The sequence below is a fragment of the Chiloscyllium plagiosum genome, chromosome 4, assembly GCF_004010195.1.
Source record: "Chiloscyllium plagiosum isolate BGI_BamShark_2017 chromosome 4, ASM401019v2, whole genome shotgun sequence".
NCBI classification, from domain to species: domain Eukaryota; kingdom Metazoa; phylum Chordata; class Chondrichthyes; order Orectolobiformes; family Hemiscylliidae; genus Chiloscyllium; species Chiloscyllium plagiosum.
In genome coordinates this window covers 46,618,030-46,633,133 of record NC_057713.1, presented here as the reverse complement: position 1 = coordinate 46,633,133, position 15,104 = coordinate 46,618,030, and the positions used below count along the sequence as shown (strand labels likewise).

At 39.4% G+C, this 15,104-nt stretch overlaps 1 protein-coding gene across 4 annotated transcripts in view; it reads left to right on the top strand.

The window, feature by feature from the left end:
* Positions 1–15,104, top strand: part of LOC122549018 (NEDD4-like E3 ubiquitin-protein ligase WWP1) — a 158,163-nt gene that overhangs the window by 80,571 nt on the left and 62,488 nt on the right. For 2 of the 4 annotated variants that reach the window (XM_043688140.1, XM_043688142.1), the window contains 5 exons: positions 99–177; positions 10,406–10,544; positions 11,457–11,581; positions 12,300–12,437; positions 12,556–12,622. In XM_043688140.1, the coding sequence (XP_043544075.1) occupies positions 99–177; positions 10,406–10,544; positions 11,457–11,581; positions 12,300–12,437; positions 12,556–12,622 (548 nt within the window). Of the gene's footprint in view, positions 1–98; positions 178–8,607; positions 8,759–10,405; positions 10,545–11,456; positions 11,582–12,299; positions 12,438–12,555; positions 12,623–15,104 lie in introns of those variants that run through there. The other 2 variants (XM_043688144.1, XM_043688141.1) reach the window with 2 other exon arrangements.

Here is a 15,104-nt window from a genome sequence, read left to right as displayed (position 1 = left end):
TTTTACTACTTCAGAGAATAAACTGTAACAGTGGATTCTATACGATAATTTAGATAAGTGTGGATATTTGATCCTATATTGTTTCATTTTTGTTGTAGGCTAACATTGCAGCCTGTGACATGGCCACAGCCTGTTCAAGTAACAATCAAAATGGAAGATCACAGTTGCATGTAACTGGTATGTAGTTCTTTTAATTTCACAATATTTTGTTTGAAGCTGCATGCTTTTTATGAAGAAATAAACCATCTCAAATTTGTTCACAGATGTTTGAAATCCAGAGCATATTAGATTAGATTAGATGTGATATTTAATTTCCAATCTGGCATGTTGTTCCAAAACCATTGTTCCAACTGCTCTGTATGAGAAAACGGCTAAGTAGTTGTAACTGCTTCTAAATTCTAGGAACCAGGTCAGGGAAAATTAAATATTAACATGCAATATTTGACTTCCTTTCTTTTAAAATCGAATCGCAATGCATCAGAAGTGAAGATGTCGTATGTACAGTATAGTGTTGGTTAGCAGGGATTTGGGAAACAGGATGTAATATCTGAAGAGAAGAATAAGGTGCACAAGGAATTAGGAAAAACAACTAATATTAGGTAAAGAATTATAAATTATTAGATGGAACTAAAGTCAGAGTGAATGCACTAAATTCTATGTTTGCATGTGTGGCATGTATAGATTATGGTCAATAAGGTTGGTGAACTTCGGGCCCAAATGGCATGGAGGTGAATATGATGCCAAGCTAATATTGGAGACCTGGCTCAAAAAAAGGAAAGATTTGTATCTAAGAATATTTATTTTCCAACGTGTCAGCGAAAGAAAGGAGCAGGTTGGCAGAATTGATTACACTGCTAGTACACTGCTTGTGGGCGGCTCGGTGGCACAGTAGTTAGCACTGTTGCCTCACAGCGCCAGAGAACCGGGTTCAATTCCCTACTCAGGCGACTGACTGTGTGGAGTTTGCACGTTCTCCCCGTGTCTGCGTGGGTTTCCTCCGGGTGCTCCGGTTTCCTCCCACAGTCCAAAGATGTGCAGGTCAGGTGAATTGGCCATGCTAAATTGCCCGTAGTGTTAGGCATAGGGGTAAATGTAGGGGTATGGGTGGGTCTGTGTGGACTTGTTGGGCCGAAGGGCCTGTTTCCATACTGTAATGTAATCTAATCTAAATGAAGGTGTTCTCAGGAGGTCAAGTTCAGAGCTTATTTGATTAGTACTGTAGTGACATTGTTGCAATCATAGGTGTATTTTATTGGCCATCCACTAGCAGAAACAAATTTGCAAGGAAGTACAGACGGCACAAAAACTTTGGGGTAGTTATAACAGAAGATTCAAATTGTTGCAATATTTTCTGAGATAGTAATGGAGAGTTTCTGAAATGTAGTTAAGGTTTTTTTTCAGATTAGTGCTTATTAGCCAACTAGGAAAGAGATTGTCCAAACTGGACAAAATAATGAGGTGCGGTCAAGTGGCAACATTTAGGAGAGCATTTGTTCATAGAATCATTGTTTAAGTTTGTTAAGGAAAAACCAACAAACACTGATTTCACGTGACTGACAATAGAATCAAAGGGAGGCATGAAGCAATTTTATGCAGTGAATCGTCCAAACTTGAGTCGTTGCCAAAAAGTATGGTAAAGTAAGGCAAAATTGAAACATGCTTTTTTGGATAATTATGTGAAAATTTGCACGGGGAGTGCGACTAAGTTGCTCTTGCAGAGGGTCAACGCAACATGACATCTTGAACTGCTGACTCCTTTTTTTTTATCAAAAGAGCAAGACTTCAGATAACACACAGATTTACAGATTACATAGTGTGGAAACAGGCCCTTCGGCCCAACAAGTCCACACCGCCCCGCTGAAGCTCAGCCCACCCATACCGCTGCATTTACCCCTTACCTAACACTACGGGCAATTTAGCATGGCCAATTTGCTTGACCTGCATATCTTTGGACTGTGGGAGGAAACCGGAGCACCCGGAGGAAACCCACGCAGACACAGGGAGAACGTGCAAACTCCACACAGTCAGTCGCCTGAGGTGGGAATTGAACCCGGGTCTCTGGCGCTGTGAGGCAGCAGTGCTAACCACTGCCACTGTGCCGCCCATAACCTAATAAGTCTCCCGCGAAGACATTTATGGTTAATTTGGAGCCAGTTTTGCAGTTAGTTTTCTATAGTGGTTCTAAGGAGCTGATATGACAGTCAGATTTTGCTTTCACAGCTAGAATGTTTTGATACCTTCAATCTGGTTATCATGTGACATGGGTTGTCCTGGCATTGTAGCTCCACAGCAATGGTCTCAAATGCCTGAATAAATCAATCAACTGTACTCTGAATTTCACTTGGATCAGCTGATATGTTATCAAGTCAGCTAATTTAAAATTTATCCTTCAGTGTCATCAAGTCAAAATCTTTGAATTCCTCCCTGTCAGCATTGTGAGCATGCCTACACTGAATGGACTACAGTGGTTCAAGAAGACAACTCACTGTCACCTTAAAAGGGCAACTGACTGTGGGCAATTCGCAGCCAGCAAAGCCCACATTCCCTCAATGAATAAAAATAAGTATTAGCTGGTGCTACAGGCATATTTCTTCCACTGCTCTTTGAAGTAGTGCTGTGGGATCCTTTGCATCATGCCAAGCAAGTGGATGGGGCCTTGATTTAATGGCTCATCCAAAATACTCCCTCAGTACTACACTAGAGCAGTCTTACACTGGAAATATTGTTGCTGCCATCAGATTTGACCAATTTTTGTTTTAAACACGCTGTTTTTGATCTTTTTCATTCTGGAAGAAGTCATTTAGACAATCACATTTTTCTACATGTCTTGTGTTAACTAAAAATATAAACAAGTGACTTATGCACAATGTGGCTTTCAGAGTTTCTCCTTTTTTTGTTATTAGTTTTTTTGATGTAATTAAAGTCAGGATCAATTGCTGAGTTCTGTATTTTATTCATCTGCCTTTTGTCAGATATCCACAGTTTGGTAGAGCACCATCAAAAAAAACTGGAATAATCTAACTTCTGTTCTAATGATACACCTGAATTCCAGTTTAGTGACCTGTCTCTGTCACTAATGTAAATCTTATACGTCCCATTTTAATTATACTAAGTTATGACCCCAAAACATATCCTGCATATCAGTTATAAATGGCAAGGATTTTTTGATCTCATTTTGGTTTAAATAGTTCATTCCAGGCTGTTTTTGAGATGAGGTAAAAACCAGTTTCATTCATAATTAAACACTTATAAGAGCAATGTCATGACATGATTTTGAATGTGATTTTGTGGAGAATAGGGAAGTATGGCAACCTGTTACTCTATCTATATCCCTGGTCAACCAGGTTTAAAATGAATTACATTCAGAAAATCAGGAAGTAAATAAGTGTCAGTCATTCTTAACTAACTGTCCTCCCAAACCAAGCCCTTGATTTTTTTTGTTCATTATTAAAAGAATTTGTAACATTGCTTGGCTATCTTTCACATCAAAAATTAGAATTATTTTAATCTTTGCAATGTTCACACACAATAGCTTTTGTTCTCTAAATTAGTTTAAACATGATCCCGTCTAAATCTTTGGCTTATGTTGCTACAGTTAAAACTGCATGCTGTTCTGTTGACAATGATTGGCTTTGACAAAATCTATGGAAGTAGAAACATTCCCAGAATAAATGATTGAATTAGACAGTTTTTTTTTGCATAATTAAAAATTGTTTCTGCTTACTCTTATTAAAGAAGTGTTATGTGAGGTATGAAATCACAAAGTCTAAGCAAAAAACAACTTTTACAGAAGTGTGTGTGCTTTCCCTTATTGTCAGTTTCTCCTATTGAATGATGTTTGAAGTACAATATTGTCAATCACTGTTGTGGAAACTGGTTCACATGATGTATTTAGTGACAAAATAAGCACAGTTAGGCCTCCCGTGCATTGACATTGCTCTTATAAGTGTTTAGTTATGAATGGAACTGGTTTTGAACAATGCATATTATCGACAGGAGTACAATGACAATGAGTTCACATCAACAAACGCAGTGGGCAAAATAACATCTTTTAGCAGTACTAAAACATGATGATAAGAGAAAAGGAATGTGCAAAGGGATATTAAATCAAAAATAGATTTTTGTTTTGTTCATTCGTGGGATGTTGGCTTCACAGGCTGGCCCAGTATTTTTACCTATCCCTCATTAACCTTGAGGAAATAGTGGTGAGCTGCTTCCTTGAAATGCTGTAGTCCATTTGTTGTAGGTGTACCCACAATGCTCTGAGTGTGAGGAGCTTCAGGACTTTGACTTAACAAGAAATGGTAATATATTTCCAAGTCAGGAAAGTGAGTGAGTTGGAGGGAAATTGCAGGTAGTGGTGTTTTCATTTAATTGGTGCCCTTATCCTTTGAGATGATAGTGGTCATGGGTTTGGAAGGTTCTGTCTAAGGAACCTTGGATAATTTCCGTTATGCATCTTGTGCTACCATATATTGGTTGTGGACGTAGTGAGTGTGGTGTGCTCAAGCAGGTATCTTTGTCCTGGATGGTTTCGAGCTTTGTGTATTGTTGCATCTGCAGTCTTCTAGCCCAGTGAGGAGTATTTCATAGCACTCCTGGCTTGTGCCTAGTAGATGGTGGACAGACTCTGGGGAGTTGAGAGGTCAATTAATTGCTACATCTCTTACAGCCATATTATTGATATGGCTAGTTCTATTCAGTTTCTGAGGAGAAAGTGAGGTCTGCAGATGCTGGAGATCAGAGCTGGAAATGTGTTGCTGGAAAAGCGCAGCAGCTCAGGCAGCATCCAGGGAACAGGAGAATCGACGTTTCGGGCATAAGCCCTTCTTCAGGAATGGGCATAAGCCATTCCTGAAGAAGGGCTTATGCCCGAAACGTCGATTTTCCTGTTCCTTGGATGCTGCCTGACCTGCGCTTTTCCAGCAACACATTTCCAGCGCTATTCAGTTTCTGTCAATGGTCACCCTGTACTACACCCCTAGGAAGTTGATTGTCAGGTATTTAGCAATGATAATGTTTTTGAACGTCTGAGAGTGATAATTAGATTTTGTCTTGTTGGAGATTGTCATTTCCTGGCACTCGTGATGTGAATTTACTTGCCGTCAGCGTTCCCTCTAATTTTCGTTCCATTTGCATGGATCTCCGGAACCAAAAATCAATGCCATGATCAGCATGCCAATGGCAATCACTGTGCTCAGAACCTTAGAGTGGATTTGCATCCGTGTGGCTTAGAGGGAACATTGTTGGACATTACCTACGTCTTGCTGAATTTGCCACGAATTACTTCAGTATTTGAGGATTGTGAGTAATGCTGAACACTATGTAATCATCAGTTAATATACCCATTTTTGATCTTTCAATGGCGAGAAGTGCATTGATGAAGCAGCTGCAAATGGTTGGACCTGGGATCTGACCATAAGGAACCCATGCAAAGATATCTTAGAGCTGAGATGACTGACCTCCAACAATCAGAATCATATCCCTTTGAGCCAGATATGACCCCAATTCATGGAGAGCTATTGAATTGGGTTTGCAAGGGTACCTTGATGTCTCACACAGTCAAATGCATACTTAATGTTAAAAGCAGTCACTCTCATCAACCCTTGAGTTCAGTTAGTCTGTCCATGTTTAAATCACAATTGTAATGAGGTCAGGAGATGAGTGGCCTAGTTAAATCCAAACTGAATGTTAATGATGAGCAGGTTATTGCTAAACAAGTGCTGTTTGATAGCATTGTTGATGACCCCCTTTCATCACTCTACTGATGATTGAGAGTCAACTGATGGGCTGGTGATTGGCAAGCATAAATCATCCTGCATTTTTTTTTGTTGGATATTATACATCTGGGCAATTTTCTATTTTATTGGATAAATGCCAGTGTTGTGGCTGTATTGGAAGAACTTGGCCAAGGCACAGCAAGTCTTGCCTGCTATTGCTGGAATGTTGTTGGGACCAATAGCCATGGCAGTATCCAGTCTTTTAATGTGGAGTGAATCGAATTGGTTGAAAATGGGCATCTCTGCTGGGACCACCAGAAGAAGTGAGATTGATCATCCACTCAACATTTCTGGCTGAAGATTCTTACAAGTGTAGTCTTTTGCACAGATATCCTGAGTTTCCCTAATATTGAGAATGGTATGTTTGTGGACACACCTCTTCTCATGAGTTTAAATGCCAATTACCTTTCTTGATTAGATGTGGCAGGCTTGCATAGCTTAGATTTGATCGCATTTGTTATAGAATCATTTAGCTCTATCTATCACTTACTGCTTATACTGTTGAGCATTCAGGTTAGTTCTGTGCTGCACCTTATTTTTAGATGTGCCTGATGCTGCTTCTGGCATGTCCTCTTGCACTTTTCATTGAACGAGGATTGATTTTGTGGCTTCATGGTTTGATAGATTGGGGCGTGTACCAGGCCATGAGATTGCAGATTGTGTTGTAGAATAGTTTTGCTTTTGCTAATGGCTGTGTTTCATGTTGTCCAGTCTTGATTTGCTCAATCTGTTTACTATCTATTCCAGTTAGTAGGGTGTTGGAGCCACATAACACAAGGAAGGGTATGTTTAATATGAAGATGTGACTTTAATTCACTATGACTTGTGTTGTAGCCATTCCTATTGATACTGTTATGGACTGGTGCTTCTGCACATTCAGATTGTCACCAATGAGATCAATTATGTTTTTCCACCTGCTTCAAACCTAGTTTTGCAGTTATCTTTTAGGACTCAACCAGCTCAATCAATAGTGATGCTGCCGAGTCACTCATTGTATCAGACATCGAAGTCCCTCACCCAGTATACATTTTGTGCCCTTGCCATCCCCAGAGATTCCTCCTCTCAAATGGAGGAATATGAATTCATCAGCTAGGTGGTCTGGAATGGTTTTCCAATACATAGTTTCTTTGCCCTCATTTCACCTGATGCCATGAGATTTTGAGTCTGGAGTCACTTTTGGGGACTCCCAGGAGCAACTGCCACTTATGCTGCTACCTCTGGTAGGACAGCACAGAACCTAAGATGGTGATTGTGTTGGCTGGAACATAGTTGTACTCTTGGAATCATAGCCAACAATGTTGGGCTGTTGCTTGACTTGTCTGAGGGACAGTTCTCCTATGTTAGGCACTAAATCCTAATGTTAGTTTCAGAGGGTTTTGCAGTGTTGACTGGGCTAAGTTTGCCATTATTTCAAGTATCTTGATCCATTCCAGGTAGTCCATTCAGGTCCATTCGTTTTTAGATTTTTTTAGCTGTTTGACACAACTTAATGAATTGCTCAGACGTTTAAAAAGGCTGTCAAGAGTCATCAACGTTTCTCTGTGTCTGGAGTCATATTTAGGCCAGACCAGGTAAGGATTTTAATAAAACAGATGGAGTTTTATGACAGTCAATTGTAGTGTCATGGTGATCAATAGACCTTTAATTCCAGATTTTAAAAAAATCAAATTCCACTATTTGCCATGTTGGCATTTGAACCCGGGTCCCCAGAGCATTGCTTGGACCTCTGAATTACAATGCAAGTGCCACGATGTCATTGCCTCCCCACAATAGAAAAGCAGTTGACTGTGAATGCAATTGAAGGGGAAAATAATAACAATGAATGTAGCATTTTATTTTTGATGGGAGAAGCTGTGATGAATACTTGGAGATATGTAATGAAGAGAAGTGCCCAGATGAACCAGGTGGAGGCATAAAATGAAAAGTAGGAACACCGCAATCACACACCATTATGACTTGGATCTGTATTGCTGCTCTTACATTGTTGTTGGATTGCAATCTGGGACTCTCTTAACAACCTATGGACATACCTAGGCTGCTCAATACTATCTTCTCGAGGGCAAGTAAAGATGCTAACCTTATCAGAAATACTCGGATCCCATAAATGAATTAAAAACAAACAAACTAGAGGGGAAAGGAGGGCCAGCTTTTTTTGGAAGGTGAAAGAGTGCCTTATAAAATAACTTAGTAGGTAACTAAAATTTATTTTCTTAAATAAATCTGCCATTTTAACTGAAACCCAAGCTTTAAGTTGAGTGTTCCAGTCGCTCAGTTGGGTATGTGTATGCATGTCAGTTGCACCAAGGGAATTATCATATGAGCTTCTCTTTAGGAAATGGTAGGGAAATAGGTCTGTCAACTGTTGAGAACTTTATCCAAAATTGGTAAATGTCAAAGGAATATGCAACAGTGATTTTTTTTTTTCGTGGCAAATTTGTACAGATGTTATGGTCTGATTTAATTTGTTGAATTTTTTTTTAATTTTAAGATCAATAGGACGCCAAATGTGAAGTAGAAAAAGTACCTATCATTGCCAGGCAACTAATTGAAATTCAGAATTATTGTGAAGAACTAAGAAGGGTCATTGGACCCGAAATGTTAACCCTGCTTTCTCTTCACATATCCTGCCAGACCTACTGAATTTCTCAAAGTATTTCTGTTTCTGTTCTTAATATAGGTAATATTAAATGATTTGGAAAATGGACCATTTGATTATAAAACTTTGATCCAAACTTGGGCTCTTTTCTCTAAATGGCTAATATGCTGTTCCTGATAAATTATCACATTGTCTCCACAATATTTGCTTCTACTAATATTTTATCTTAAGCTTGTCTTAGGGTGAAATAGGACACCTAGATTGTAAACGCTCTCATTCAACAATGGACAGCTAAGGTGTGGAGTTTGTGGTGGGGATCGAAACCAGTGGCTCCTCACAATCCAGAATATTCACAATAAGACCAGAAAGTAGAATGAAGAAGGTACAGTTCAAGAACTGAAAAGTAAACAAAAACATTCAATCTAATAATCACAAGAAACTGTGGATACTGGAAATCTAAAGTAGAAACAGAGTGCTGGAGAATCGCAGTAGGTCTGACGGCATTAGTAGTGATTTAAAAACAAGCTCTGGTTAACTCTGTTTTCTCTTCAAGGGATGTGCCTTCTGTGCTTTCCAGCATTCTGCTTTTATTTCAAAAAATCAGTCACATTAGTTTTAGCCAAATGAATAAATAATTGGAATAATCTGCCATTTCAGACAGAACCAAAAGTATTTGGTGTTCAAAACACAGTTAAAAATCACAATGTGATTTTGGACTTGTATTCTTCTTAATCTTTTTTGTGTCCTTTATGCTTACTGACTTTCCCATGTCAGGCAAGATCATCAATACTTTTATAATTCAGTGTGTTCCCAAATTTCCCCATTTTTAAGTCTTTCTGTTTTATTGTTGACCAGTTAATGTGGCCTATATTTGGGTCTATTGTCAGGAAGTTGTTCTAATCTTTAGTGCCAAGCCTGACCCAATCTGTGCTCTTGTTGAGTGTCTTCTTCCATTCCCTGACATGCACCACTGTTGCTGACGTCCTTAGTCCCTGCTGGCCTTTTCCCTTGCTGACTCTGTTTGCTGCTGACCATCCCTGTTGCTGATCCTCCCAGTTGTGGATGACCTTCCCACTCACTGCTTCTCTAGCATATATAGCTTATCTCTGCAACTCTGCACCCTAAAGCTGCTTTTACTACTGTCTGCTTATCTTACAAGCCCCTTGTTTGCCACAAGGCTTCAGGAGAGGGAAGTGATGGGCACAATTGCCGAGGTGCCGAGGGATGTTGGGGCACAATTGGAGGTACAGAGGAACCTCCATTATCCAGCATTCGATTATCCAGATTTCTGATTATCCGGGCAAGATTGCAAGGTCCCCTGGCTTAGCTAAACTGTGTTATCCAGCATTCGATTATCTGAACAAAATACTGCCTGCCGACGTCATTTGGATAATTGAGGTTCCTCTGCAATTGTGAGGGCCATGAACACGTCATGAACTGAAGGGTTGAGACTAGGAGAGGCAGTAAACCAGAGTGCTAGGGAGTGGGAAAAGTGATAAATAGAAAGAGTCAGCATTTTCTTTTGTATTTTTAAAATTTATTTTTAACTTTATTTCAATAGTGATTTGCATAACTTTGATTTTAAAGTTACACTTTTCAGGATTGCAGCTGTAACATTTAATAAGGGATTTCTCAATGCTTAAATAGAAGAAGGTTAATCTTGATTATTTTGAATATTGGTAAAAATGTCTATATCTTTGTCTATTGCTATTAACAGAACAGTGTTAATGATTTTGAATGTCTAATATTTTAAAACTTTAATTGTGGTATAAGATATTTATATATTGGATGAAAATATTCTATATGCATAACAAAAGCTGTGCTAAAATGAAATGGAGAACTATTTTAATGACATTTAACATGAATTTTTTAATAATAGAACTTTTCCATTGATCTGTATTATCAAATATTTAAATATATGATCAAATCCAAATAGAATTTGCTTGGAATAGCTTGGAATCGACTAGGGATGTAAGAGGTTTTCATAATTGTATTTTTCTTAAATTTGTACCACAATTTTACTTAATAGTTGCTTCTGCAAAATTAAAAAGAAGAAAGAATTGGTTTGGAACTGCAATCTATGTGGAATTATCAGCAGACGGAGAACTAAAGAAATCTGCAAAGTCACATAGTTCTTCCAATCCAAAATGGGATGAGCACTTAACAATGTAAGCAAAATTATGAAATGAATAATTAACCTTCAATGATTCAATTTATACAAATGTTCATGTAATTTCTTGAATATGTTCCTAACTAATCTCAAAATTATACTGGCTCTGTAGAACTGGGAACACAGGAACAGGCGGAAGCTATTCAGTCTTTTGAGCCTGCCCCATGGCTGATGGGCAAATTCCATTTCTTTGGGTTTGTGCAAAGACAATATAGCAAAAATTTAAATCAAAAGTCCAAACATTATTTTCTTTTTATGCTGGCTTTGAATTGAGGCTCTTTTCTCGTGAAGCTATTTCGATATTGGCTGCATTCCAGAATTTCCGCAGCCAACATTATTAGAAACATAACTTTAGCTTCTCCTGTCCTGTGCCAATCCTCAAATGCCCAACCACGGGAAAGCAGAAGTACAGGATAAAGATAGATTCAGGGAGATCCATGGTACAATAAATGTAGGTGGCCAGTCAGTACAGTGAGCTTGGTGAGCTCTCATTCTGAACTTTATGTTCTTATGCAGATTTCCTAGTTTTCAGCATGGATTTTCTTTTTGGTTTTCTGCACTGAATAGACTACCATTGAGTAGGAGAAATCTAATCTTGTGTGATAAAAGCGTATTAAACTCAGTTCACTTTCAACCTCACCAGTTCATTACAAACACGAAATATTGAACTGTTCTCTTAAGTAGTCTTCTCTAGCGATCTCTTCATCATCAACATGTCATCTTAAAATATTTCCACAGAACATGCTTCCTTAAGGTACTGCAGGCAGCTTTACTTGGTTATCATAAATGTTTAATGCAGCCATTGTGCAAACAAATGGAATTTCAGAATTATCATGAATTAAGGTATTATTAAATTAATTGTCACACAAACATGCAAGTTACAAAACCTGAACTTTTTTTCTGTTTGCAGGAATGTAACACCGTACACCAAATTGGACTTTAAAATCTGGAGCCATCATACGTTAAAATCCGATGCTCTACTAGGGAAAGCCACTTTAGACATCAGCCAAGCTTTGGAATCGCACAACAGAAAATGTAAGTTGTACAGTTAACTTAAGCACACCCCTTCTGACGGACCACTGAAACTCATTTACCCTGTAGGGTTTCCTACCAAATCATGGATGTTGCTGGGGACAACTTATAATGTAAGCAGTCTAGCATCAGCTACTCTTGCACCTCTAGTGTCTTTTTACATTCTCCTTTATTGGCCCTTCAGTCATTGTTGTGGTTTGAGCTGCGTTATCCCAGCACACCCCCACCTCCCATTCTGGAATCTTATCTAAAATCGTTGCTTTGTAACGTCTTTTTCTTCCTATGTGAGTTTCTATAAAATCCATCCCTATCTTTTAGTACACATTTTGATCATCCCTTCCTAATTTCTCCATTGTTAGCTCAACGTCCTTTTTATTTCATGATTTTCTTTAAAGTAGTTTGGAGTTTTGGAGTTGGAACAGGCTGTTGGGGCTGAATGGTGTACTCCTCTTCCTTGTTTATAGGTTTCTGTTATTTTATGTTAATTGAACTGTAGACAGAAGTTATTGTTCATAACTTGGTTTGACATTGTTTAAATTGATTATTTCTAGCTAATGGCTGAAACTTCACATGTATATTTTGAATGAACTTTGTAACAACATAGTTTATATAACAAAAATCAGATGTTTTATAATTCTGATTACACAGTTAAGTTACTTTCGCTGTGTATTTATAAACAACAAGCATTTTATTTTAAAATTCACCCTTTGATTTTGAATAGTGGAGAATGTTAAAGAAGTATTGAAGCTAACATTAGAAAACAAGAATGGGACAGTGCAAACTGGGGACTTGACTGTTTTCCTTGATGGTATGACAGTGGATCAGGAATCTGTACCCAATGGCACTGCATCAGCAACCAGTGAGTAACACACACCTAATCTGCTGACTAGTATGATAAATATTTTGTACAGTTGCTTCAAAATAGTTTTCCAGCAATTGTTAAAAGCATATCTATTTAATCAAATCCTTTTGCACAGAAGTTCAGCAGAATGGAGATGCCATCCATGTAAATGGAGATGAAACCTCCTCAAGGGCTAGAACAAGGTATGTAAAAACAAAAAAAAAATACTTGAAATGTAGCTAGAAAATTCCTGACAGAGACAAGTTCTCTTTAAATGTCATTTTGGGAGTAAAATAAAGCACTGCAGAAATATGTCTGGAAATCTGGAATAAGTTACGCGCTATTTAATGTAACTGAAAATAAAATAAGCAGTTAATGTTACCATGCAAATGCCCAAAATATACCATTTTTTGCTGAATAATTAGCTTATTATGTCCAAATCATTGCCTACTAGTAGTATTGTCAATAAATCAATAATCCAGGGAATGAGTCTAATGCTTTGGGGGCATGGGTTCAAATCCCATTACAACAACCAGTGTAATTTAAATTTAATGGGATCTGGAACTGAAAGCCAGTCTCGAATGTTTACTATGAAACTACCATCAATTGTTATAAGAATCCCATTTTATTCACTGTTGTCTTTAGGGGCTTTCTTTAGAGCAGGAAATTGCCATACTTTCTAATCTGACTTCCAGATCCACAATAATGTGATTTTTAAATTCCCTGTGAAATGGCCTAGTAAACCATTTACTTCAAGGGCAGTTAGAAAGAGGCAACAAATGTTGGCCTTGCCAGTCTTCCATCCAATTAAAGAATAAAGAAAATAAAGTAATCTGGTAAAGAGCCTAATCTTCCTCAAATGTTTGTACCTATTATGTTAAAAAATTAAGGAATGCTTTCAAAATACGGGTTGACTCCAAAAGTTTGAAACTAGAGGCAGTTTTTTGATTTTATATATTTAGTTCAGTTGTGAGCAGGTGTGTGGGTAAGAGTTTATCGAGCTATTTCATAGACAAAACTTAAGCAAGGTTGAACTCTAAATTCACAATAACAATACAGACTAAAGGCAAACTAAGCTGTTGCAAAAGTTGTTTAGCAAACAGATAGACAAAATATGGTCAGTGAACCAGTATAGAGGGAAAACTTCCAATATTTTTAAGACTGAGGTAGGTAGATTGTTGAGTAACAAAAGGGTGAAAGATAATTGAGGACAGGCGAAAATGAAAAGTAATCAGTTCAACCATGATATTAGTTGAGGACAGGCGAAAATGAAAAGATATCAGTTCAGCAGGCTCAAGGGGCCAAATAGCTACTTCAGCTCCTAATTCCCCTGTTTGTATGTATGTAAATTCTTACAAGACCATAAGATAGAAGAGCTGAAAAATGTGTTGCTGGAAAAGCGCAACAGGTCAGGCAGCATCCAAGGAGCAGGAAAATCGCCGTTTCGGGCATAAGCCGTTCAGGAATGAGGAAGGTGTGCCAAGCAGGCTAAGATAAAAGGTAGGGAGGAGGGACTTGGGGGATCGTGTTGCCATTGTCTGGCGATGGAGGAGGCCAAGGACCTGCATGTCCTTGGCGGAGTGGGAGGAGTTAAAGTGTTCAACCACAGAGTGGTTGGGTTGGTTGGTGCGGGTGTCCCAGAGGTGTTCTCTGAAACGTTCCGCAAGGAGGCGGCCTGTCTCCCCAATGTAAAGGAGGCCACATCGGGTGCAGCGGATGCAGTAAATGATGTGTGTGGAGGTGCAGGTGAATTTTTGACAGATATGGAAGGATCCCTTGGGGCCTTAGAGGGTACTGAGGGGGGAGGTGTGGGCGCAAGGTTTGCATTTCTTGCAGTTGCAGGGGAAGGTGCCGGGAGTGGAGGTTGGGTTGGTGGGGGGTGTAGACCTAACGAGGGAACTGTGGAGGGAGTGGACTTTCTGGAACGCTCATAGGGGAGGGGAGGGAAATATATCCTTGGTGGGTGGGGTCTGTTTGGAGGTGGCGGAAATGACGAAGGATAATACGACATATCTGGAGATTGGTAGGTGAGGACCAGTGGGGTTCTTTACTGGTGGCGATTGGAGGGGCGGGGTTCAAGTGTGGAGGAACAGAAAGTGGAGGAGATGCGGTGGAGAGTATCGTCAACCACGTCTGAGGGGAAATTGCTGCCTTTGAAGAAGGAGGCCATCTGGGTTGTTCGGTATTGGAATTGGTTCTCCTGGGAGCAGATGCGGCGGAGGTGAAGGAATTGGGAATATGGGATGGCGTTTTTACAGTGGGGGGAGATGTAATCTAGGTAGCTGTGGGAGTCGGTCGGTCGGTTTATAGTAAATGCCCGTGTTGAGTTGGTCACCAGAGATAGAAATGGAGAGGTCTAGGAAGGGGAGGGATGAGCCTGAGACGGTCCATGTAAATTTGAGGTCGGGGTGGAAGGTGTTAGTAAAGTGGATGAACTGTTCAACTCCTCGTGGGAGCACAAGGTAGTGCTAATACAATCATCGATGTAGTGGAGGAAAAGGTGGGAGGTGGTGTCCGTGTAAGTGCGGAAGCTGGACTGTTCCACATATCCGACGAAGAGGCCGGCATAGCTGGGGCCCATGCAGGTGCCCATGGCTACTCCTTTGGTTTGGAGGAAGTGGGAGGATTGGAAAGAGAAGTTGTTCAGAGTGAGGACCAGTTCAATAGTCGAAGGAGGGTGTCAGT